Source organism: Echiichthys vipera, assembly GCF_963691815.1.
Source record: "Echiichthys vipera genome assembly, chromosome: 12".
Classification (NCBI taxonomy): domain Eukaryota; kingdom Metazoa; phylum Chordata; class Actinopteri; order Perciformes; family Trachinidae; genus Echiichthys; species Echiichthys vipera.
The window spans coordinates 25856673-25883005 of record NC_139837.1 but is presented as its reverse complement, the minus strand read 5'-3'; the positions used below and the strand labels follow the sequence as shown (position 1 = coordinate 25883005).

Sequence of the window (26333 nt, the reverse complement as noted above, 5' to 3'; positions counted from 1 at the left end):
CATCGCTCCCCAGTGATTTATTCATTCATTCATCTTCAACCGCTTATCCCGGGGTCGGGGTTGCGGGGGGGCTGGAGCCGATCCCAGCTGACATCTGGCGTGAGGCGGGGTACACCCTGGACAGGACGCCAGTCTATCACAGGGCACATAGAGACGAACAGAGACAGACAACCATTCACACCTAAGGGCAATTTTTAGAGTCATCAATTAACCTAACACGTGCATGTCTTTGGATTGTGGGAGGAAACCGGAGTACCCGGAGAAAACCCATGCAGACACGGGGAGAACATGCAAACTCCACACAGAAAGGCCCAGGCCGGGATGCAAACCTGTAACCTTCTCGCTGTGAGGCGACAGTGCTAACCACTGCACCACCGTGTAGCCCTTCCCCAGTGATTTATTGTTTTTTAAATTTATTTATTAATCTTTATTTATTTAATCTTAGCCGTTAATTTATCATTTTGTGTACATCCAATTGAGGGAAGGTCTAACAGCTCCAGGAGTGCAATCATTTCGTATTTGTATACAAATCTTGGTAATATCTTTGGAAAATATTTTTAATACCATCTGGAGTAGATACTATCTCACCTCTATGGGGATCGTAAATGTTGTATATATTACTAGCCGCTTCTTGTTTTCGTATACCGTTGCCAATATTTTAGTTGCCTTTGAGCCTACTTCATGGTAGCCCATCTTAAAATATTTAAGTTTTTTTTTTTTTTTTTTCACCCAATACTATCCATCCATCAATCTTCAACCTCTTGTCCCTATCGGGTCGCAGGAGGGCTGGAGCCGATCCAAGCTGACATCGGGCGTGAGGAGGGGTACACCCTGGACAGGACGCCAGTCTATCGCAGGGCACATAGAGGCAGACAACCGTTCCCACTCACACCTATGGGCAATTTAGAGTCATCAATTAACCTAACACGTGCATGTCTTTGGACTGTGGGAGGAAGCCGGAGAACCCGGAGAGAACCCAAGCAGACACTGGGAGAACATGCAAACTCAACACAGAAGGGCCCCAGCCGGAAATCGAACCAGGAACCCTCTTTCTGTGAGGCGAGAGCTACCAGTTTCCCTCTAGCCTTCATGGCATCCTACAATATTGTAGGGTCTACTGCGCCATTGTTATTTTCCTCGATGTATCTTTTTATTTCCTCTTTACCCTCTTCCTTGTTAGATCATTATTCATAATTCCCAGATTGAGTCTCCATAATGTATGCCGTCTTCTATTGTTTAAATGTATTGTTAAGTAGAGTGGATTGTGATCTGATACATCGGCGCCCCCTGTTCTGCACTCCATATGGTTATCATCTATATACATAAAAAGTAATTGTAGGTACTTTGGGTTTAATTGGATCAATAGTGTGACTATCAAATGAAATATTTGATAAAGAAAATGAATAAAGAAAAATTACTAAAAATTAATAACTTTAGTTTATTAAAACTTCACACGGAGAACCAATCAAATGTAGGGCCTTGACTCACGTTCAGATTATGAGATTGAGTATTCTCAATAAACTTATCGTTAATCAAGTAAATATTAGTTATCACCAATAATTATCAAAGATAATAATAAAAATGACTCTAGTTAAACCAGAGTTCCTCGGGGCACCACCGTCATAGACGGAGTGATATTAACTAATATTAAAGCCTCATTAAATATATTAAACTACTACCTAAGGGTTGAACACCGATAAATGTAATAGCTTAATTAGTTGAAGGATTTAAAAGTTCTTTTCTTAGTAGAAGCTGGCTCATTCATCTTTGTGTAATATTAAATAAACAGACATATGGTAAACACAAACATTTATTAACAAATAATAAATGCAACAAACATAACACAATAAACTAACTAAAGCTAACAGCAAACGTATGTGTTTGTGTGTATCTGTGTGTGTGTGTGCGTGTGTGTGTGTGTGTGTGTGTGTGAGAGAGACAAAGAGAAGAGTGGGGGCTCGGACCCCTGCAGAGAAGGTGTGAACATTTAAGTTACACAAAGGCCAGAAGCCTGATCTCTCAGTTCTTATGACAAAGTTACAATGGTATCTAGCCGTTCATACAGTCCTATAACATGTAGTAATGCCCAGTTGGTGATTAGTTACCAGTCCATGAGATGGGAGATGTTTTGCATTGCTTGATGCCAGTGGCGGGGTGAAGAAAGGAAGCTCCGTGGTAGAAGGTTCTTGTCTTATTGTGGCTCTTAGGCAAAAGAGGAAACAGATCGCTCTGTGCTGTGCTCAGTTGAGGATAACCGGTTGGTTAAACTTTTGCTGGTGATCGCCGTAGGCCAGGTCCAGAGCCGAGGGGACAGCGGGAAGCTGGTCTCCTGGGTCCGCAGGATCGCGTCGAGTTGAGTGATCCGGGAGAGAGAGCGGGAGGAAGATCCGGGAGAAAGAGAGCGAGAGATTGTGTGCTTCACTTTATATAGGCCCGGATGATGTCATTGTCAGTGGTCAATTCAGCCAATGAACAGTTTGGGTCCCTTGGAGAATTCACACCTGGGTGTGACCTGTTGTGGGGGAGAAGGCATGGCAGCCAGGCTTTTGGGCCTAGTCTTTGAGGTCTTTGTTTCAGCAGGCTTTGGGCCTACTTTTAATCAAACTGACAGTTCGAGTTAATCCAGAAAATGAACAATCATCTATGGGTGCTGATTGCACCTTCAGTAATCTATCCTAGAAAGGACTTTATGTGCTGCCGAGTAATGTGTGAAGTCTTTTTCCAGGGGCTGTAGACTCCTCCAAACATCAATCATCTGCATCTCCTCCAAAGATATGTTTATGAATCTTGTCAAATGCATTTCCGTTCTTTTTGGAACTAGTTGTATCTATTTTGTGGTCAGGTAAACCAAAATACCCTGTGTTTCTGCTATGATATCATTGATATCATCTTTATTGACGTGCAGGCGATATCAAAAATCCTTGGTTTCACCAACAAAAGTCTTTAGAGCCGTTCCCTGGTGTTTTTTTAAAGAAGAAAGATTCTCTTGAATGGACAACACGGATGAAAGAACAGCATCCATGTTGACGCCTGCTTCCTCGATGCAAGCCGCCATTGTTGTCTGAATCACAAACAGTCGATTCTCCACTACGTCACATCTATTAAAAACCCCGCCTGGCGGTATTCATTGGCCTGACCACCTGAAATCACTTTCCTTTCGAGCGATCCCAGATGGTTGAGTGGAGATAGGTGGAGTCAAGGCTAAAGGAAATGCATCTGCCGAGAGTTAGGTTATGAAAGTCCCTTCATACATCAATCATACCAATCCTCTTAATCATTTTCTTAATGAGACTCAGAGTTCAGTCAATTTGTAGAATCTAGGGTGGGGTGCAACTGTACATTCCAACCCCCCCCCCCGCCCCACAGATCAAGACATACATCGGAAGCCTCTGTAGCTATCAAATCAAATATTCTATTAATTAATTAATGTCCTATCTTGTCTTGGTGGTCTGTAAACGTTAAGTAATGTTACTTCTTTTGAGTCTAACGTTCCCCTCACCAAAACAAAATGTCCCCCTTGTCCATGATCTGCTTGGAGAGCTGAAAGTCTATTTTATTCGCAATAAGTACTGTGACTCCTCGCATGCCCACTTGCATAAGAAGAAAATACTATATTTTTAAACCTCTTTTTTTTTGTAAATTTCTCATTTTCAGTTTTTACCAGATGAGTTTCCTGCCAATGTGTTGTTGTTCCCTTTTCATCTTAGCAATGAGCCTTCCTCTCTTAATTGGATTCTGTAGCCCATTGATGTTAAGTGTTATGAATCTATATTCTCCCTGAGACATTTATCTTTAAATATAGTCATCCCCTTCACTATATGTATAAAGGAAATGAAAGGAAGAACGGCTTCCATAACAAAATTTCCTCTTAAGAAGGAGTCCTAATTTGAGAGGAAAACTTCCAGAGTATCAAGGGGCTCTCCATTGCCAACTGGGGTAACTCAGGGATGAGTATCAGTTCAGTGCACGCCCGGAATAGCTTAAACAGGCTCCCAGTCCGACGGTCTTATATTTTGATCTATTAACCGTAAGCAAAAGCATTCCTTCCAGATATACATTTGCGGAGACAGGGTTATGAAGAAAAAAATAAATAAACTGGGTACAGTGCTTCATTCGGAGCAGGATCAGTTCTTTTTCTAACTTCGTTTCGTGTTTCCCTATGGGAATCTCCTTGTCTGTGACACGCCCCCTCATACTACCACAAATGACCGGCCCCTCCTAAATCATTCTCGCGTTGTTCCCGTGAAAAAAGTTCCCTCAGCTTATCTAGGCTAGCTCGAATATCCGCTCAACTCTTCATAGACGAACCGCAAAGGATAGCGTCGCCGAAGGCAGCTCCTGGCTTTAGTCTGGATTTGCTGAGTAAGTACTTCATTAGAAGTTTACTTTGCCGTTACACAGGTTAGTTCGAGCAGTGACCGCGTTAAGGCGAACTAGCTGCCTTGTATTTGTTTACCGGGGCAGTTTGTAGCTGTGTAATGTTAGCTTTATACCCGCCGGCTAACACGTTACGGCGAGCTGACCGGACTCAGTTAGCATTAGTTTGTTAGCTGAGCTGAGTACAGAGAGTGCAGCTAACGTGTTACGACGAGCTAACTCTCACGGTACGCAGTTAGCGTGGGCTAAACCCTGTCTGCTAGCGCTACTGACCGGCAGGCTACCATGTTACGACGCGGCTTGTACGCCTGAATATTGATAACTAATCCCCCTTTTCCAGGAAATATGTCTTCAGCTACTACCCCCACCAAAGGGTCAGAGTCGAAGACTAAAGAGGCTGCATCTATCGTCTATCTCGGGCAGGGACCCTCACCCGACATGCAAATGTTGCATGGGCGATAAACACCCTAAGGCATCTTTGGCTGACCCCCTGACCCCCAGTCATGCTCTCACTGTGCGTCAATGCCAGAAAAAAATTGGAAAGGAGGCTGAGAGTGGCCAACATCCAGGACCCCTGTTTGTCAGGAGCCACAACCAGCTCCCATCTGCCACGAGCCACGACGAGCTGGGCGTACATGACGGATGATGAATCCCTGTCTATGCCTACGCTTTTCGAGGAGCTCCTCAAAGTGGGATTGGGCTGTGAGGATGAAGAGGGCGATACCAACTCTTACATGCTTGACTTAGACGAAATAGAGGAAGAGGAGGACGACTCCACTTATTCTGTTCAACAGTGCAGACCTCCCAGTGCGTCGACGCTGTTCCCACAGTGGACGGCAACCTGTACGAGGTCTGCAGACGGGCCGCGTCCAAAATTAGGGATTTAGTGGCCTGCAGCCCAGGACGCTGAGGGGGCAGAGAGAGACTTATATGACAGTAAGAGGCTCCCACCAGCCCAACCGCCGTCAAAACAACCCCTGCCAGCAGTGCCTGCCTTCATGAAAGAAATGAGTAGGTACTGGTCCAGTCCTTTCAGAGTAAGCTCCCCACCAAAGGCAGTACTAAGCTAGAGATCCATGGGATGGGGGAACTGGGGCTGGCTGAACCCCCAGTGGTGGAGCCTTCAGTGGCTTATCACCTCCACCCTAACTGTTGCTCTCTCTCAGCTTCATCCAGCATCTCTCTGCCCAGTAAGATAGAGCCCCTCTCCACCTCCACTTTTCAGAGGATGTACAGGTATGCAGCGCAGTCAGTGGGCTCTCTTAATGCTATGACTTTGCTGTCTGCATACCAGGCAGAAATCCTGGAGGAAATGGGCCAGCAGCTGGATGGTGGGGCACCTAACCCAGCCCTCTGGGATGAGATCTCTGTGGTGAATGACATCATCCTGCGCTCCTCACATGGCGCAGTACAAGGCGGCTGGTAAGCAGGCTAACCAACAGTCTCGCTCAGCAAACCCAAGACAATATTTTCATATATAGTATATAGACTATCTGATATGCTCCCCCTAAGGAGCAGGCAGGCAAAGATTCCACTACGGTGATAAATTATCTCAGGGATCTGGGGTTAAATATAAACTGGGCAAAGAGCTGAGCGGAACACATGCAATGCATGGAGTATTTGGTTCTCACCATAAACTCCCCCTCTTACAGAGTCACACTGTCAGAGGGGAGGTTAGAGTCTATCGGGCAGTGTCTCTCCCTCTTTCAACGGGGCAAAGTGGTGTCATTCAGAATGTTCCTGCGCCTGCTCGCCTTCATGGCTTCAACGATATCTGTTGTTCACTTGGGGCTTCTGATGATGAGGGATTTTCAGCGCTTGGTCGCAGCATTGCACCTGTGCCACCGTCACCTCAGCCACGGCGTGAAAGTGACGCTGGCTATGTTGCAGCTATCGTACGTGGAGGGACTCGGGGTGGGCACAGGCCCAATGCTGTGACCCAGCGCTGAAATTTCCCAGCTTATGGGTGTGTAAATGTGGTGTGAATGGTTAGTTTAGATGGTATGTAGATGTCCATTGCCATCTGTGTGAATGGGTGAATGTGACAAGTAGTATGAGAGCGCCTTGAGTAGTCAGAAGACTAGAAAGGCACTATATAAGAACAAGTCCATTTACCATAAACCTCCTTAAGCTTTTGGCGGTGTTTTTTGCACTGAGGTTACCATGTCTTGGTGAAAACCGACAACTCCACTGTGGTGGCATTCATCTACCGCCAGGGCAGCGCTCGTTCACTGGAGCTGCACAGGTTAGCTTGGGAGATCATACTGTGGAGCAGCACCAGGTTCCTGTCCCTTCGAGCAACCCATGTTCCAGGCGTTTTGAACAGGGGTGCAGATCTTCTCTTCTGGGGGAACCCCCTGTATGGAGAATGGACTCTCCGCCCTCAGGGGGAGGAGCAACTCTGCAGAAATATGGCCAGGCTGCCGTAGATCTTTTCACCTCGCAGGAAAACGCTCAGAGTCCACTGCTTTTCTCCTTGTCAGACATAAATGCACCTCTGGGTGTGGATGCTATGGCCCACCCATGCTGCTCTATGCATTCTCCCCCCTCAGCCTTATCTTTCCCACTCTAAGCAGGGTGAGGGAGCAGGGCTTGTCGCTAATCCTGATAGCGCCACGATGGTCGTCCAGGCATTGGGTAGTGGAAATAATTCAGCTCCTGGCAGGAGAGCCATGGCCTCTCCCAATACGCAGGGACCTTCTGTCTCAGGCACACTGAGAGATCTACCACCCTCACCCAATCACATAGCTCTTTGGGCTTGGCCCGTGACAGGAGGAACCTGAACATTGCAGGCCTGCCTGCACAGGTCATTGACACCATTCATTGAGTCATTAAGTGCAAGGGCCCTGTCCACTCGCTCTCCATACAGTGGTAAGTGGTCTTTTTTGAGGAGTGGTGTATCTCTAAACATGCCATTCCTTTTCAGTGCTCGGTGGTTGACCTGTTGTGTGTCCTGCAGGAATTAGTAGATAAGAGAAAGGCCTTCTCTACAATTAAAGTGTACCTAGCGGCCATCTCAGCTTGTCATGTGGGCTTTGAAGACAAGCCTTTGGGGCAACATCCTTTGGTTGGTCACTTCATGTAGGGTGCACGCCGCAAGCTCCCGGTTTCCAGGCCCCCGGTTCCTTTGTGGGACCTGTCAGTTGTGTTGGATGCCCTTTCTCATCACTCATTTGAGCCCATAGAGGCCGTGGAGATGAAGTTTGTTTCTCTTAAAACAGTGTTGCTCTTAGCTTTGAACACAGCAAAGCGTGTGAGTGATATGCAGGCTCTTTCCATCCGCCCTTCCTGCATGCAGTTTGCACCAGGACTCACCAAGGCCTGCATGCTGCCCAATCCGGCGTTTTTGCCTAAGGTTGAGGAGTCAGCCTACACATGTCCCACAGTGGAACTTTCGGCTTTTCTTCCTCCTCCCTTCCTCTCAGGGGAAGTTAGAAAAATAACTTTGGGTTACTTAACGTAACTTCGGTTCTTTAATAACAGATTGAGGTGCTTCACCATAATTTCCTTCCTTGTATAGACACGGAAAGAAACCAGTGTTGAATGATTTAGGAGGGGCCGGTCATCTGTGGTAGTATGAGGGGCGTGACCCCTGCACAGTTTGACCAGACAGACAGACGTTGTGTCATTGGAGCTTCTATAGTTTGTCACGCCAAGGCGATTCCCATAGCGAAACACCTCACTCTGTCAAAGAACCGAGGTTATGTTAAGTGTAGGTGCAACCGGCGCCCCAAAGATGATTGTTCATTTCTTGATTAACTCAAACTTTCAGTTTGATTATGAGAAGGCCTCAGCCTACTGAAACAAAGGCCTGCCATGCAACCTTCCCCCACAACAGGTCACACCCAGGTGTGAATCCCCCAAGGGACCCCCAAACTGTTGATTGGCTAACCTGACCTCTGGTGATAACATAATCAGTGTCTATAAAAGTGTAGGACACCCCTTCCTCTTTCTTTCTTGGCCTCACTTCCTTCGAATCTCCACAACTCGGCGCTCTCCTGCTGGATCCAGGGACCAGCTGCCCGCTGTCCCTTGGCCCTGAAAATGGCCTGTATGGTGTAGGATCACTGGCAAAGGTTAACCAACAGGTTACCAACTCAACTGAGCAGAACAAAGAGCGATCTGAGTCCTCTTTCGTCTAAGAGCAACAACCAGAACAAGAACCTTTCTTCAACCAGCTTCCTTCCCAAGAACCAGCCACTGGCATCAAGCAACGCAACATATCTTTCTCATCTCATGGACATAGTTTATTGTGTTTTGTTTGTTGCATTTATTAATTTGTTAATAAATGTTTGTGTTTACCATATGTCTGTTTATTTAATATTATACAAAGATGAATGAGCCAGCAGCTACAAAGAAAATAACTTTTAAAGCCTTCAACTGATTAAACTATTACCTTTATCTGTGTTCAACCCTTAATTAGTAGTTTAATATATTTAATGAGACTTTTATATTAGTTGTCACTCCGTCTATGACGGTGGTGCCCCGAGGAACTCTGGTTTAACTAGAGTAGTTTTTATTATTATCTTTGATAATTATTGGTGATAACTAATATTTACATGATTAACGATAAGTTTATTGAGAATCTCATAAACTGAACGTGAGTCAAGGCCCTACATTTAATTGGTTCTCCATGTGAAGTTTTTAATAAATTAAAGTTATTAATTTTTAGTAATTTTCTTGATTAATTTACTTTATCAAATATTTCATTTGATAGTCACACACTTTTGATCCAATTAACCTAAAGTACCTACATAATTAACCCAAGGTTTTCACTCTTATGCTGGTTTAAGTCACTGTCCTGACAGATCTTACCACATGGATGACAAATAGCTGTTAGGGTGGTGCTCACTCTGGCGTGGAGACTGTGTCTGCGGTGTCGGGGAAGTGTGTCCAGGTTTCGTCATTTGGCATCCACCGTCAAAAAACACCTGAAGCTTAGTTGGTGGCGGGGTCTGAAAACATAGGCCCTTTTCCTTTAGAAGCTTTCTGATGGGGGCGTCTCCTCTTCCGTTCTCATCCTCGTCAAAGTACAACCTCTGTTCATCAAGGCGGATCTCTCCTATTTTCCACACGTAGCATAGCACCAACTTCTTGGTTCTGTAATCCAGAAAATGAATAACCACTGATTGGGGGCTGGCGGTGTGTGGCGTTTTAGGGCCCTTTGTGCGGTGACAGCACTGTATGCCAAGTTGTATGTGCTGAAGCAACAGCTCGGCTTTAATAAAACATTCAATAAACTCTTGCAGGTTGCTTACTTCTTTATTTAGCTGACCACACTGAACGCCATACCCAGAAGCCTTCCTCTATTTTTAGTCATTTTGCATCTATTTGTAGTGGTTTTGCATCTATTTTTAGTCATTTTACATTTCTATGTTGTCTTTTGGCATCCCTATAGTCATTTTTGTGTCTCTGTGGTAATTTTTGGTAGTTTGTGTATACTTATGGTCGTTTAGCAACCTTTTATGAGTCAGGGTCCCTATGCCCGGTAGACCCGTTCAGTAATCCATCCATTAAAGAGAGTAAAATCAAACTGGAACTTTTCTGCTGCCCTTCTCCATATTTAATTGAAAAAAGCTTTTTTGTTTCAATATAAACTAGAACTTTGCATTACAAGTCAAAGTAGAAACAGGTGTGTTTTACTGCAGAAAAAGTATAACAGTTTGTTTAAGTTTGTGTGGAGGTGAGGTTGATTACAGAGTTTGTTCAGCTTGTCTTGTTGTGGATGTCCTCCATCAGAGGGACCTGTCTCTGATCTCTGAGGAGATGTCCAGGAGGCGAGAGGAGGGTCGGGCTCTGAGCCGCCGGCAGACTGGGGCCAGAGCCGCCGTCACTCAGAGGCTGGAGGAACTTGAGGCATGCTGGAGCAGTATCCAGGACAAGGCCTCCCAACGGAGGGCCAGACTGGGCCAGGCCGAAGATGTGCAGAAATACTTCTCCCACTGCACCGAACTCATGTAGGTGCTCACTCATCACTGTCTGTTGAAAGGTGCTGTTGTATAATTATGGTCTGTAAGAGTAGAAACTGGGGAAGAAACAGAGCAGACGCTGATTCTTTATGCTAACGTTCATGCTTTTTCCTCAGTCTTTGTGTCTCTCAACTCTTTTCTGACAAAACACTTGAAAGGAACTTTAAAATAATGTTTGCAAATCTTGAATTCAACACCTCAATGATACTTAGTGTGAATGAAAACCTCACAGCCTCATTAACAGACCGACTGTGTGGTGTGAACGCTAAAATAGAAGTCTGGAATGATCTTTGCTGGGACAGGAAGTGCAGTTAAAGATCAGGGTCTGTGTTGCGTCGCAGGGCCTGGCTGCGGGAGGTGCTGTCTCTGGTTCGAGGCGAGGGGCTGAGCATGGAGGGAGCTGACCTGGAGCAGCTCCTTAAAAAGCACAGGGAATACCGCATCCAGATCGACAGACAGCTCAGCAAATCACAGGCCATGAAGGAGGAAGGGAGGCGCCTGATCGAGGGAGGAAACATCATGTCTGCGGAGGTGAGACAACACATCTAGAGGCCACGGTGCGCTGATAGCTTCTTCTCTGACCTACTGATTTTCCTCACAGGTGGAGGAGCGTGTCTGGGAGCTGGAGGAGCTGGGGGGGCGAGTGGAGAAGGTCTGGGACGAAACCATGATTCTGTACGAGGAGGAGCTGGAGATTTCCCTTCTGCAGAGGGAGCTGGAGCAGGCCGAGCGCTGGCTCAACTCCTACGAAAACACACTGATGGCCGACGACTACGGGGTAAAGTACTGTTCAGGCGGTGGATACGTCCATCTTTATTTACAGTCTGTGATCTGAAGTGTTATGACAGAGTTCAGAGCATCTTTACAGTGACAGGAACAGCGGGTTCTCTTGGTTCCTGCAGGACTCTGTGTCTGACGTCATTGAGCTCCTGAAGAGGCAGGAGGACTTGGAGGCCATGATCCAGGCCCAGAGCGACCGCTTCATCGCACTGCAGAAGAAGAAAACACAGGTTGGTCGGGACAAACACTCGTTTCTAAGTACGATACTCTAACAAAAGAGGACAAATAACATTGCTTTCAGCTTCATTACACTGGCCACTTGTGTGTTTTAGAACTGATTTGAAATGTGCAACATATTTCAGTGTAAAATTATTATTATTGGATAATTCCAATTAATAAGTCGGCATAAGTCATCATTTTTCGTGAAATAAAGTCTGAAGAATGTGAAAAAAAGTTTTGATTATGACTTAAAAAATCGTAATATTTAAACAAAAAGTCGTGAGATTGTGAAAAAAAAAACGACCGAACTAATCAGCGTTGATTTTGAGAAATACAGATCCCTAATGAATTTTTGAACTGGAATAATAATAATAGACCTTTTCTATGTGGATTGTGCACTGATATGACTCTGCAAAGGTACTCAGAAGGATAACTCACAACTTTAATAAAGAATATATAACACTGTTGTTTTTTACATTCAGAGATTAAAGCAAGAAACGATTTGTGAGCCTGAAAAGTCGTCCAGGAGAAAATGTGTACAGTGTATTGAATTAAGTATTATATGAATTAAAAAACGAATCTATTCCTGAAATCAGACGTGGTGTGTGAGAACTTTGAGCCCTGAACATTTTCTTTGTTGTTCTCGATAACGGCGCTCCCTCTCTTCATTTACTCTCTAGTTCATTATAACTATATGCTCGTCCTCAGAGGGAGAAAAGACTTGACAGAGACAAGAGCGTGGATGATCAGGACAGAAAACCTCTGGCCAGAGTTTCATCCCTGATGAGGAAACCATCGGATCCAAAGAGCCTGCTGACCTCCTCCTCCATCGTCCGTCGATTAAGCAGCGGGAAGAGAACAGACAGAACCATCAGAGCGTCTGTGCTGGATAAGAAAACCGGGGGTCGCAGTCCACCACCCAGCATGGGCACCAGGAGACGCTTCAGTACCATTAGGAATACATCGGAGATGGACAGCAGTCCTCCTGTTAGTCCAAACTCCAGCCCGATAATGAAGCCCTGGATAAATCGAACCTCTAATCTGACGCCTCCTGACTCCGCCTCTCCAAAGCGTCCTCAGTCACCTCCACCCACTGTCTCTTCTTTACCTCCAGAGAAACACGAACGTCCCAGATCCAAACCTCCTCTTGCTCCAAAGCCTCTTCTCTCCTCTGCAGAGTGGATGTTGGGACACGGTTCTGATCTGCTGAACCAACCGGAGAAGCGCGCCACACCGCCTGACTCACCTCCGCGAATCATAGCTCTTATTCCTCCCACTGAACCGCCGCCTCCACCCGTCGCAGAGAGACCTCCTTCCCCTGAATCACCTTCATCGACGGAAGAGCTCCACAGTGATCCTGCTGCTCAACAGGTGACGCCACCGACTGCTGCAACAATCACAGAGGAGGATTCTGAATCAGCTGCTACTTCGTCTCCTCCACAGAGCAAGTTAGAAGATCTGTCTGAGGAAGGAAGCTCAGCTGAGGTAAAAACTCAACACTCATAATCAGCTGTCACCACTTTTTATAATTATTCAAAGCTGATTGGTTGCTGCCCTCTCACAACTGTTGTGTAGGTTACAGCAGAGCGGCCAATCAGGATGGAGGGGGTGCTGGAGATCAAACTGAAACAAGGAGGAAACAAGGTGACAAACGTCTGACATCCGAGTTAAAGTGTATTTCCGGTGCAAAATCATCCCATGGTCTTTTTTGGCACTTACATCAAATAAGCCATTGAGACATTTTTTTTTCGTGTAACAACTATTAACGGAGAAATCCTGTAGAGTCGCTAACAGCCGGCCGTGGTTAACACTGATTAGCTCGGAGCAGTACGGTGACGGCATTAAAACGTCTTTTTTAACCACTAATACTGCTCAAAATATGATGATGCATGAGAAGAGTCCTTACACATAAAATGAAGCACCAATGGCCTCCTTTCTTTTGGATCCACTTGAATGGAGAGGAGCTGGTACAGGGGCCAGTAGGTTAGTCTTTAAAAGACTCTTTTAATAAACTCCAGGCTCACTAACTACATTGTTGGTGCTTCGTTTTATGTGTAAGGACTCTTCTCAGCGGAACAGTATTAGTGGTTAAAAAAGACGTTTTAATGCCTTCACCATACTGCCCCGAGCTAATCAGTGTAAGCCACGTCCGGCTGTTAGCGACTCTCCCGGATTTCTCCGAAATCCCATGAACCACCTTCACATCCACGACTTTAAGAAGAAAAGATTTTCTAAAGACACAACTTTAAAGCTGTTTTTCTGTTACTGCCTTTGTCCAGAACAGTGGGGATGAGCTATATGACTGAAATAGAAACAAAAAGAAACAGTGTTTACCTCCAACACGTTCATTGTCTTGTCCCTCTGTGATTGGCTACTGCAGGGTCTGGAGCACTGGGAGGAGGTGTTTGCAGTTCTGGAAGGAGAGACGCTGAGCCTGTTTAAAGACCGAGTGGCTGCTGCAGAGGTCTTTATTTCATTACATGTTCAAACACAATAAAACAGACTTAATCCTTCCTTAACGGTCGGATGGCCTGTTTTGGAAATTATTTTGAAAGTCAGAATATTTTAATATAAAAGTGAAAATATTTTGAGAAAAAAGTCAGAAATTTTCAAACTAAAAAAAATCAGCATATAAAAATGTAAAATATTTCAGAAAAACAGAATATTTCAAAAAGTCCAAATTTTTCAGGAAAAATGTTGCCCTATATCATAAAAAAGGCAAAATTTTTAGACAAGAAAATCAAAAGATTGTGACGAAAAAGTTGTAATATTTAGGCAAAACAAGTTGGAAGATTGTGATAAAAAAGTTGTAATCATTTGAGTGAAAAGTGGTATTATTACGATAAAGTGTTGGTCTCTTGTGGAGTCAGTGAGCCCAGTTGTCTTCATGTGTGATGACTTAGGGCGCCCTCACACTGTCCTTCCGCACCGCGCCCCGCGCTTTAGGGTACTTAACCCCCTTCCCTCTCCCCCCGCGCCCCAGGCCCGTTTGTACTCATACTGCCTGGGCCTTGCGCAAATGCTTCTTGCTGTCCATACGTCATCACGCCGTAACACGTCACACGCATTGATTGACGTCATCGCGATGCTTCGCTTTGTTTACAAATCTTTTCATAGACCTTGGAGTTTTTGTGCGTCTTGTCCGACTCTTTTTGAATATTTTCATCCGACCAAAATCTGCAGTAAACACTCCACCTCCGCATCACACCAACGTGAACCTTTCGCCGCCATTGTTGTTGTTAAATGTCCGCGCATGGTCCCTCCTTCTATTTTCTATGTCCGAACAGGCGCACATAAAGGACGTCAGAACCGCCGTAGGCCTCGTGATCGTACGCGTGCGCACGCTCGTGCTCGTACATGTGCAGACGGGCTCTACAAAAGCCCACCTCTCTCTCGCTGTCCTCAGTTATGCGCGGAGCGGGTGCACTCACACTGCTCAAACGCACTAGGCTTTAGCTGAAAAAACGGTTTTGGCCCGGTGCGGAAGGACAGTGTGAGTGCGCCCTTAAGTCCCCTAGGAGACTTTTTATTTTCTCAAAGTGTGTGTGACCTCGAGGATAATCACAGCCTCATGAAACTTTACAAACACAAACTAGAGACCTAGGGCTTTCAGAGGTTGGATGGCTTTCACCAGGAGATTCACATTTCTGACCATCCAACACAACACAAGTCTCTGTCTCTGCTGTTTCTCAACATCTGGGTGTCTGAATGTGGGATTCTGGAGCATTTTGGAAACATTTCGATCAGTTCTGCAGTTGATATTTAACATCAAATATGTGGAAAAACTGGGATCAGCTGAAAAAAACTGCTGCAACAACTACCGAGACATTAGTGAGCATGATGATGATTTAAATGTTAATTTTCTGAACCCTAAAACATGTTTCTTACAGATTTGTATTGTTTCCTCAGAGGACCTCTAGGTGGCCTCCTATCAACATGGACGGAGTTGTTTGCAGGGAGAACGTTTACTACAGGAGGAAGGAGAACACCTTCAAACTGATGTGAGTGAGCTGCAGAACAATGTTTACTGTCCCTGAGGTGGCTTTATTATCAAATATATACAATATATCATATACATCTCCTCTAAAATTTGAAATAAAGTTCTGTAGGTTTGAACTAAACTACAGTTAAGTGTCGTATTTCTGTAAAATTGAATTAATACGTCACATTTCAGCCACAAGGCAATTCAAAACATTAAGACAAAGTGCAAAAGAAAAGGACATTAAAAGGAAAAATAGTGGGAAAAGAGAGCAGAGAATAGAAAATAAAAGAAGACAGAAAGAAATTAATAATTGTGTGATTGAATAAAAGGAAAAATCTTCAGTCTTGATCAGTGATGTCTGGCTTAACAGATTTTCAAAAGGTCTTAGCCTGTGGAAACAGTCTTTGTGGAGGTTTGTTGTTGTTGATGTTGTTGTTGATTGTTATCGTCTCAGCCTGCAGGACGGCAGTCAGTTCCTGTTTGCAGCCTCCAGCAGAGACCTCCAGATGTTTTGGGTGAAGAAGCTTCAGAACTGCTCAGAATGTTCCAGCAGCGACTCTGACGACTCCGGGTAAATATGGAGGACTGAACCTGCCAAAATAAATAAATCAGTGACTCCATAAATAAATTCATTTGCCATTAAAAGTGCCAAAAATAAAATTTCAAATAAATGTAGGCATTAATAAATTGTTAAAATGTCACATAAATTGATGTTTCTACTTTAATTGGCTTCTTTATTTATTTATATTGATGTTAAATCCCCTATTTATTTTGTTTCCTATTTACTTTCCCCTTTTATTTATTTATTTTTGTTAAAACTGAACCGAATTGAACAAAATGTGTCCGACCTCTCAGTTTCATAAAAGGTTTAAATCTCTTCGTTCGTCGTCACTGTCGAGCCGACACGTCTCCACTTTCACTTTTACCAGAATATAAGCACATAAATTTGATAATACGTCTTTGAAAATTGAAAGTCTCTGTTTTATACAGGAGTTACTTTAAATATGGATGGGGGTCAGGGGCCCTGAATCCCAAAATGGTGCTAAAAATAGAAAACAACTACATATGACTGAAAATGGACACACAATTACCGTAAAGAGAAACAAAATTACTACAAATAGATGCACTTAAAACTACTAAAAACAGATGCAAAACAATCACAAAGATACAATTAAACTATAAAAAGAAACAAAACAACCACATAGCCACATTTTATGACTAAAACGGATGCAAAACCACCACAAAAAAGATCAAAAATTACTTAAAAAGGTTACAAAACAACCCAAAGACACAAAACTACCAAAAATAGATACGAACAACTACAAAATGTAACAAAACAACCACATAGAAATATAAAACGTCTAAGAGATGCAAAATGATTAAAAATAAATGCAAAACAATCACAAGAGATACAAAATGGCTACAAAGAGACAAAAAAATACTGAAAATAGAGGCAAAACAACTATAAGAAGATGAAAAATGACTATAAACGGCTACAAAGAGATGCAAAATGGCTCAAATGGATGCATAATAATAACAGAAAAGAAGAAAGGACTTCAAAGATACATAAAATAACTAAAAAGACATGCAAAACATCCACAAGAAGAAGCAAAATAACAAAAACGTGGACCTTAAATCCAGTTCATAAAAAAAATAGGAAACAACTTAAACACTTAACAGTCTTAAGAAAGTATTAGTTTGGTATTCATTTCCATCAGTGACCCCGTTCACTACTGATTAATTTAATTTACTCGAATGAACGCGGACACAAAAGCTTTGCGTGACGCGAAGTGTTAGATGGCGTTTCGGGGCCGAAGTGGTTTCCATCAAACTGCGTCAGGTAATTTGACTTTCACATCTTACCTGTTCACACTGTGCTCTGTGGGGACACCGGGCGCCTCTCAGGTGGGTGAGAAGCCAAAGAAATAAAAGTCCCTGCCAGCAGGACTTTTTTTTCTTTAATGAGATACTTTGACAGGGTTGAATTCAGCCGACACATAATGGTGGAGAAACACACGGTGGCACGGGGACACAGTACTGGTCTATTCAGCTGTCATGCAATACGTTCCTTCTTTTAGTGTGCAGCATGGAGATGAAGTATACAGCCCGGCAAGTCATAAAATATATTCATGAAGTAATTTCTGCAGGGGCGATATGTTTATTTCACAGCGGTAGGAATAGAGTCTTGCAGGGCTTTGTGTAGGCCAACCCAGAAGTTAGCGTCGCCCCGTTCCTTCAACTAAAGACAAATGTGATTTTTTTTTTACCAGAAAATAAAGTTTGTGGGAAACAAACATTTGTGACACAAATTACCACCTTTAAGGATTTTTTAGCCTATAGGCAACGTTTTTGTAACCTGACCCTCCCAGATGGATATGCTGAGCAAATGCGAATCAATCCAGCTCTGGTTTGGAGATCTTTTGGGAAGGACTGAAAATCCTGGTTGCTGATTGGATAAACCACGTGTATCCCAAATATACGGTCCAAATCAACCAATCAGATCAACGAAGCGTATGACGTACTAACAGCGTGGAGGCAACGCTCAGAAAGTAAATATATGGGTAAAGGATATTTGCTGTTTGTGTAACGTGAATTTACGGATCAAAGGAACAATTTCAGGAGCCCGGTCCATATTCAACAGAAGGATCCAGAGAAAAAAGAGTTCCATAGCTGCTCATCTCATTCGCGGAAGCCGCCGTGTTGTTTACAATCAGTTGCTTCTCGTTGCGTCACTTAATAAACCTCAAAATCAACTCTGATTGGGTCGGTCGCTTGGCAACCTTCTTCAAATTTTCTCCATCGCACATTACCAGACTGATCTGAATGGACCTCAGAGATCAGGATGGGCTCACGAGGCTACTATTTATGTGTGCACACCTTAATATTCCTTTAATTTTTCCCTTATTTGCAGGTTAGCTAGCAAGCTAGGTAAATGTTAACTCTTTAGCTGATTAATGTTAGCTTATTAGCAACTGAACCATGTGACCTGGAGTTTGGAGAAACAGTTAAATTACATTTGAACGGTCAAAATTCTATTTGTACATATTAGGTGCATTACAATAAATATTAGCCTGCCAGCTAATGTTGCCATAATTTGATATTAATGCTATTGTAAACAAAATGTTAACGTTCATACCATTTCCACCAGGCTTTCAGAGTTTTGTGATTGTAGTGAAAATCACTAAATTTGATGACATTTTCAAATCTTTGATTCAATTTTTAATGATTTTGTGCTTTTACTTTAGTATTCCTTTAATTTCTCCCTCAATTGCAGTTTAGCTAGCAAGCTAGGTAATGTTAGCTCTGACGTCTGTGACGTGGAGTTTCGAAAATCGGTCAAAGTACAATTTGAATTGTCAAAATACTATTTGTATTTGTACTAGGTGCATTAAATTAATATTAGCCTGCTAGCTAACGTTAGCATAACTTGATGTCCATGTTAATATAAACAAAGGATTCATACAAGTTTGATTATTGGAGGTGAATATTAATAAATTAGTTAGCATAGGTTTCTTTCAGTTTGACATAGCTAGCTGTGATAGCTACACTGAAATGAATACTAGCCTGCTCGTTAATACATCATTTGAAACCCGTTGTCTATAATAGCATGGATAACATTCAAAGGGTGTTATGTTATATTGTACGTGAAAATTAGTAAAGCAGGTGAACTTCAATTTCGACAAAGCTAAGCTAGTAGTTATGTGCTTGGTAGCTAGCGTGCTAACATGCTAGTTAGGTGACATTATCTTTCTAAAGCTAAAATAAGTGTGCTTATTAGCAATCAGAATATGTAGTCTGAGGGTTTATAAATTACTTAGAATAACTTTGGTTGCTGTAAGAATACAGTTTTTACACAACAGGTGCACTAAAGTTTGCTCGAATATCCTATAATTTAAAATATTCCTCATTTTACCTCGCTAAAATGTTAGCTCATATTTGGAAGTTGAAGATTAACACCTTGTGTTACAGTTAGCGCTCTGAAATTAACATCATCTTGTTGTTGTTCAGGAGAGCGTCATCAGTCAACCTGAGTTTGGAGAAATTGGCCGCGGCTCCAGATGATTCGGCCTCCAACAAACTGCTCGACAGGAGAGCTGAGAGCCTGGAGAGACAATCATCCACCGAGAGACAACCTCCTCCGAAACCGCCCCACACGTACTACAACAAACACCGGTACCCAGAGGAAGAGGAGGGGACCACAGGTGAGTCCACACAGCGTGTAAGCATGTTAGCATGTGGGCACGTGAATTAATCTGTCATTTATCTCATTTCAGGTACCCAGAGTCGTAAAAACCAGCCACCTTCAGTGGAGCTGCTGCCTCCGCCCGACACCCAGGTCCCCCCCACTGTGAACCCCCAGCTAACAGAAGACATCACGAGCAAGTCAAGGAGAAGCGTCTTCAGGAAGTTTTTCACTAAGAAGTAAAACTTTATTGACTCTAGGAAGCCATGAATATTGGAATAATCAGGTGCCAAGTGAAAATAATCTGCTTTTATTTAAGTGCCTCAGAAAAAAAAGAAGTTAGCATAAAAAACAATTCTAAAACAAACAACAAACCAAGTGTCTGAAAGATGAGGTTGAAAACTCAAGAAAAAGCTTGTAAATGGACCTTCATTCACACTTTTAGTTTGTTTTAGAGAGATGCACTTATAATATCTTGCTCTTGTTAATGGAGGACTACACCTGCCAAAATAAAAAATAAATGACTCAAAAAATACATTAATATGCCACTAAATGTACCAAAATTATGATACTTTGTCACATGAATTTATAGCAGCTTCTTTATTTACCTTTGTATTTATTCTCCTGTTTATTTACTTTTATATATTTATATTATTTGCATAAATGGAATTTTTGTATTTATTTTTTATTTAATCTTCAATTTTGTTTTCTTTATACATTCTTTATTTAAAATGTGTCATGCGGTTAACTTTTCATCGATAGGTTAATCAACATCAGAGTGAACAGCATGCATTAAGGAATTTATAGAGAAAATAATACAGAAATCTATATTTTTTCAATAAATACACGCAAAATAAATAAATATAAAATAATAATATAAAATAAAATTCAATAGGAGAGTAAATAAATAGTATAATAGTATTAATACAAAGGTAAATAAATAAAAAGGTGGATTAAAACTAAACCTTGTCACATTCTACGACGTGATGAAACGAGACCTGATCGCTCTACATTATCATACTCATTGCACGGCTGCTAACTAAATAAAATCAATAATTGGAAATAAAAAGATATAATAAAATATTGTTTTGAAAATGGTCCCGTGTCTACAAATTTATTTAGCGACCTAAATAAAATCCTACGCATGGGTGGCGACCCAGTCTCGGGGAATCACGGCTGGATCACTGAACGGGCCTACCGGGCACAGGCCCAGGGGCCTATAAGGTCAGGGGCCCTGACTCAAAATGCTGCTGGAAAAAACAGAAAATGATCACAAAATAATGCTAATTGACTATAAGGATGCTAAATAACCACAAAGAGATGCTAAATAAGTGAAAATAGTCACAAGCCGATCACAGAGACACAAAATGACAACAAAGAAATGCAAAATGATTAAACATTTGATCACAGAAACAAAACGAAAACATGAAAACATAAAATGTCTAAAAATAGATGCAAAACCACCCCAAAAAGATGACTAAAAATAGATGCAAAACCACCCCAAAAACATGAAAAATTACTAAAAATAGATGCAAAACCAACACAAAAAAAAGAAAAATGACTAAAAATAGATTAAAAACTACCTCAAAAGATGCAAAATAACTAAAAATAGATGCAAAATCACCTCAAAAGCTGCAAAATGTCTAAAAAAAGATGCAAAACCACCACAAAAAGATGAAAAATTACTACAAAAAAATGCAAAACCATCACAAAGACATACAAAACAACAACAATGGATGTAAAATGAGCACAAAGAGAAACAAAATGACTACAAAACGACTAAAAGGCGACTCTTTAAATTAGTGTGTCTTGTTCCTAAGTAGACAGAGTGGGGGCCTCTGACATATCTGTGCCCAGGGGTCCGTTGGCTCCGCAGGTCAGAGGGAAAGTCCAGAACTGGACGGATTAACTCATCTGTCAGTTTGATCCGTAGTTCAAAAGTCTTTTTGTTCATGAAACGGAGCCACGTTTGGTCTGACGGTTCAAATTCACCTCTGATGAGAATCTGCTCGTGTTTCGGATCTAAAACAGTTTTAAGTGACTTCATCTGGAGAGTTTTGACGGATAGATCTACGCAAACAAATCCGTCGCATTGAGGAGCAGAAAAAGGTTTCATGAGATGTCGAAGAAACATTTTTTTTAAAAGCTGAACTTTTGGTAAAAGGGTGAAGTGCTTTTTTGGAAACAAACATTATTTTTATTAATGAGCAACGAATCCAAACATCTTCAGGCTCCATTCAATCAGATCAATAAGTCATAAGTCGCATTAAAGATGTTTGAGTTGAAACACTTCAATCAGTTTTTAGGAAATTAAAGCCAATTGAAGTGATTGAGTGAGCCATTCAGAGTTTATGAATCATAAACATGTTTTTACATAATCACATTAAGACGACAGTGATGATATTCAGGGTTTTATATGAAAACTTTGTTTCTGTATTAATCATTGTTTTGATTATTGCACTGCTTTTACAATGTAGAAGATTATAAAAATATTGTTTCATAGATGAACGGCACTTGATTAAATATTTCAACATTTCATCGTTGACTTCCTGAGTCTTTATTCTTCTTCTCTGTGCACCATCTGGTTATTGATTTATTGATCCTGACTGTCCTGTCAGCGTGTTTACATGGCATTTAAAGAGAAAATTATATTTGGGTTAAATCAATACTTGGAAACACCTTACTTTGGTTCAAATCAGAGTTCTCATACTCTGGTTTACAGACCTAGATAACCCCTTCAGTAACCGCTGCTGTATTCATGCATGTAAACACTTTAACCAGAGTAAGATCGGGTTATGCATTAACCGCTCAAATGTCTGTTTTCATTTAATATTTTCAATTTAAATATTAAACATGTTCAATATTGACATAAGTGTCTGTGGCTGCTTTTAGCTAAATATAATGTTCTCTCAGAACTGTGAAGCTAGCTAATATTAGCCTGATACAATATGTTCCCTCACAACTCTGTAACAAGCTAACATTAGCCTGATACAATCTGTTCCCTCAGAACGCTGTAGCTAGCTAACATTAGCCTGATACAATATGATCCCTCACAACTCTTTGGCTAGCTAACATTAGCCTGATACAATATGTTCCCTCACAACTCTTTAGCTAGCTAAAATTAGCCTGATACAATATGTTCCCTCACAACTCTGTAACTAGCTAACATTAGCCTGATACAATCTGTTCCCTCAAAACTCTTTAGCTAGCTAACATAAGCCTGATACAATCTGTTCCCTCCCAACTCTGTAAGTAGCTCACATTAGCCTGATGCAATCCGTTCCCTCACAACTCTGTAGCTAGCTAACATTAGCCTAATACAATATGTTCCCTCACAATGCTGCAGCTAGCTAACATTAGCCTGATAAAATATGTTCCCCTCAGAACTCTTTAGCTAGCTAACATAAGCCTGATACAATCTGTTCCCTCCCAACTCTGTAAGTAGCTCACATTAGCCTGATGCAATCCGTTCCCTCACAACTCTGTAGCTAGCTAACATTAGCCTGATACAATATGTTCCCTCACAACTCTGTAGCTAGCTAACATTAGCCTGATACAATATGATCCCTCACAACTCTTTGGCTAGCTAACATTAGCCTGATACAATATGTTCCCTCACAACTCTTTAGCTAGCTAAAATTAGCCTGATACAATATGTTCCCTCACAACTCTGTAACTAGCTAACATTAGCCTGATACAATCTGTTCCCTCAAAACTCTTTAGCTAGCTAACATAAGCCTGATACAATCTGTTCCCTCCCAACTCTGTAAGTAGCTCACATTAGCCTGATGCAATCCGTTCCCTCACAACTCTGTAGCTAGCTAACATTAGCCTGATACAATATGTTCCCTCACAATGCTGCAGCTAGCTAACATTAGCCTGATAAAATATGTTCCCCTCAGAACTCTTTAGCTAGCTAACATTAGCCTGATACAATCTGTTCCCTCCCAACTCTCTAAGTAGCTCACATTAGCCTGATGCAATCCGTTCCCTCACAACTCTGTAGCTAGCTAACATTAGCCTGATACAATATGTTCCCTCACAACGCTTTAGCTAGCTAACATTAGCCTGATAAAATATGTTCCCCTCAGAACTCTTTAGCTAGCTAACATAAGCCTGATACAATGTGTTCCCTCACAACTCTGTAACTAGCTAACATTAGCCTGATGCAATCTGTTCCCTCACAACTCTGTAGCTAGCTAACATTAGCCTAATACAATATGTTCCCTCACAATGCTTTAGCTAGCTAACATTAGCCTGATAAAATATTTTCCCTCAAAACTCCGTAGCTATCTAACCTTAGCCTGATAACGATTTATATCACTTATTAACCTACCTACCAAAATAAAACATTGGCAATAAATGTTTGATTATGTTGTGAAGTGTTGTAACGTTATATGTTTAGTGCTTTTATTGTGAAAGGTAAGAATAAAGTAGTGCAGCTGTTGATGATTTCCCAACTGTACTTTTCACCTTTTTTTATTCTCTGAACATATTTATTCTCAACAGCATAAAGCCAATATTATCAAACGCATTCTTTCTTAGCTTTAACATATATTTATGTTTTATACACACATATCGGCATCCTGACATCCGAGATGGAGCAAAATAAAGATGTGCTTTTTGTCAGTCTAAAGAGTGGAATAAAAGGGCCCCATAAAAATGCTGTATGGAAAATAATAACGGCAGCGCTCCACCGTGACCCGAGTGCGCCTGTGCGCACTGTTGGACAGGTGTAACCCAATTAAAAGCACACATGTTTGAACCTATGAATTGCAAGAAAAGCTGGGATTATATTTAGGAAACGCTAAGTACATTCAACTTGCTCAAAAGATCCATTTCATTCATTTTGTAATTATGGCTGCAGTATATTTCCACAGAACATACAAAAGGGTGTTTTGTGTTCGCTATTATCCAAGTTTGTGATTTTAAACTCTTTAAAATAGTTTAAAGACTGTAAGGAACCAATGTTCTGACCGTTGTGGGTTAGATGTATATAAACTACTCCTATAGGTGGAAACAACAGCCTTCTGATCCAGAATATCACCTTTAATGCGAGGGGGTGCATTTCACGGCAGGGGTGAATACGGCACAACACCAGCGCTCTTGCTCTGTAGCGGGGTTTGCCAGCGGGTTTATTAGAAATTCCGTAAGAGAATACCTTTGTCACCTAGAAGAACCATACCAAGATGTTAATCATCTGATACCTTGTTTGATTTAATGCAATTTATCGAGGGTAGCCACGAACCGAGGAGATGACTTTGGCTCTGCAGTGCGTCTTGCTGCAGCCACGGCCAACACATGCATTCATTCATTCAATGTCGGGGTCGCGGGGGGCTGGAGCCGAGCTGTTTTGAAATATAAAAGAATTGTGTGTCCCCCCCGGTCACCTGGCCACCACGTTTAAAAGCGACAGCTTGGCATCACAAATCCCCTGTACATTTGTTTTATCGATTGGTAGTTTTGGCGATTGATGAATGCGTAATCATTCATGGATGGTGCCTTCAGACGCGCATGAGTACAATCAATTGCTCCAACCACAATTTTTTATTTTTTTTATTCGTTTTAAGAATCCGTTTTGATCTGTTCTTAATATGTGACTGCTTATTCTTAATGACGGCTGAGGTTTGTTCATTATATTCAGCCAGATTTTGCTGTGCTGCAGCGCAAATGCACAGGCTGAAATGTGCGTACACGATCTCAGACCAGACGTGAAGTTTGATCGTAGCTCACGCTCACGTCCAAATTGATAAATGCCGACGGTTGCCAGGAAATGGTCGTACGCACGTTTTTCTGCCGTACGTTCGTTTGATAAATGAGGGCCCTTGTCTCTATTTTCTGTCATTTTGTGTCTGTGGTTTGGTTGTTTTGCATCTTGATTATTTCCCATCCATTCTTTAGTCATTTTGCATCTCTTTTAGTTGTATCGCGTGCCTTTGTGGATCTACAGTCTGCATTCATTTGGGGTCGTTTCTTTATCTGTAAGTTTTTGATTTGTTTGTGTCTCTTTCTGCTCTTTAGTGTCTCTTTGTATTCAGTTGAGGTCTTTCAGTCGTTTTTGCACCTGTTGTGGTCAGTAAGTGGCTGTTTTTTAGGGGGGGGGGGGGGGGTTCAGCCTCATGTTGTGGTTCAGACAGGACCCTTGACCCCTACAGACCCCTGGTCCCGGTCCTGCGGTGCCGGACTCTGGATTCTTCCTGCTGTCTGACCTGTGTTCCTGCAGTCCCTCCTGCGGCCTCACGGTGTCGCTGTCGGAGGGGTAATGAGCCTCTTGTCCCCCCGGGGGCTCGGGCTGAGTCTGCGGGCTCCAGACGGCAGATTGTCCGGTTCAGAAGTTTATTTTCAGCGCTTGACATTGATTGAACCATTAACCCTGCGGCGCCAACACAGCTAATGATTGGCGCGGCTTGTTTTCAGCAGGAAGTTGTCCTTCTCTTCTTCCCTCCCTGCTTCTTATTGAGTCACTGGTGTTTTCACCGCGGAGCTGTTTGTGTTCATTTGGCTCTCAGATCCTCACGCGAGACTTTCCACAGTCAATTTAACAACTCCACGCTCAAACTGAAGGCGTCACTTTGAGAAGAGAAACACGTTTAAAGAGCAACGAATAACAAAGATGCAGTAGATAATGAAATGATACAAACACACCCTAAGCCAACGGAGCTTTATCACCCCAGTATTATAAGTTATTATAATATGTATTTTTTTTTTTGCAAAGCATGATTTAAATGTGACTCAAATAATTCCACAACAAAAAATAAAATAAAATGCATTATATACATGGCTTCAATATTAGAAGAAATAAAGGGGGGGGGGGGGGGGGGGG

The 26333-nt window shown here is 42.2% G+C and overlaps 1 protein-coding gene across 1 annotated transcript in view; it reads left to right on the top strand.

Annotated features, from left to right (window-relative positions):
• The window catches only part of sptbn5 (spectrin, beta, non-erythrocytic 5), a gene marked incomplete at both ends in the record, with an annotated part of 86338 nt that extends 66585 nt beyond the window's left edge, over window positions 1-19753 (top strand). Inside the window, 11 exons of the mRNA XM_083924632.1 lie at window positions 10117-10334; window positions 10688-10877; window positions 10948-11124; window positions 11249-11356; window positions 12054-12830; window positions 12921-12989; window positions 13726-13809; window positions 15255-15346; window positions 15782-15898; window positions 19336-19529; window positions 19602-19753. Coding sequence (XP_083780758.1) covers window positions 10117-10334; window positions 10688-10877; window positions 10948-11124; window positions 11249-11356; window positions 12054-12830; window positions 12921-12989; window positions 13726-13809; window positions 15255-15346; window positions 15782-15898; window positions 19336-19529; window positions 19602-19753 — 2178 coding nt within the window. The remainder of the gene's footprint in view (window positions 1-10116; window positions 10335-10687; window positions 10878-10947; window positions 11125-11248; window positions 11357-12053; window positions 12831-12920; window positions 12990-13725; window positions 13810-15254; window positions 15347-15781; window positions 15899-19335; window positions 19530-19601) is intronic.
• Between the last annotated feature and the right edge of the window lie 6580 nt (window positions 19754-26333).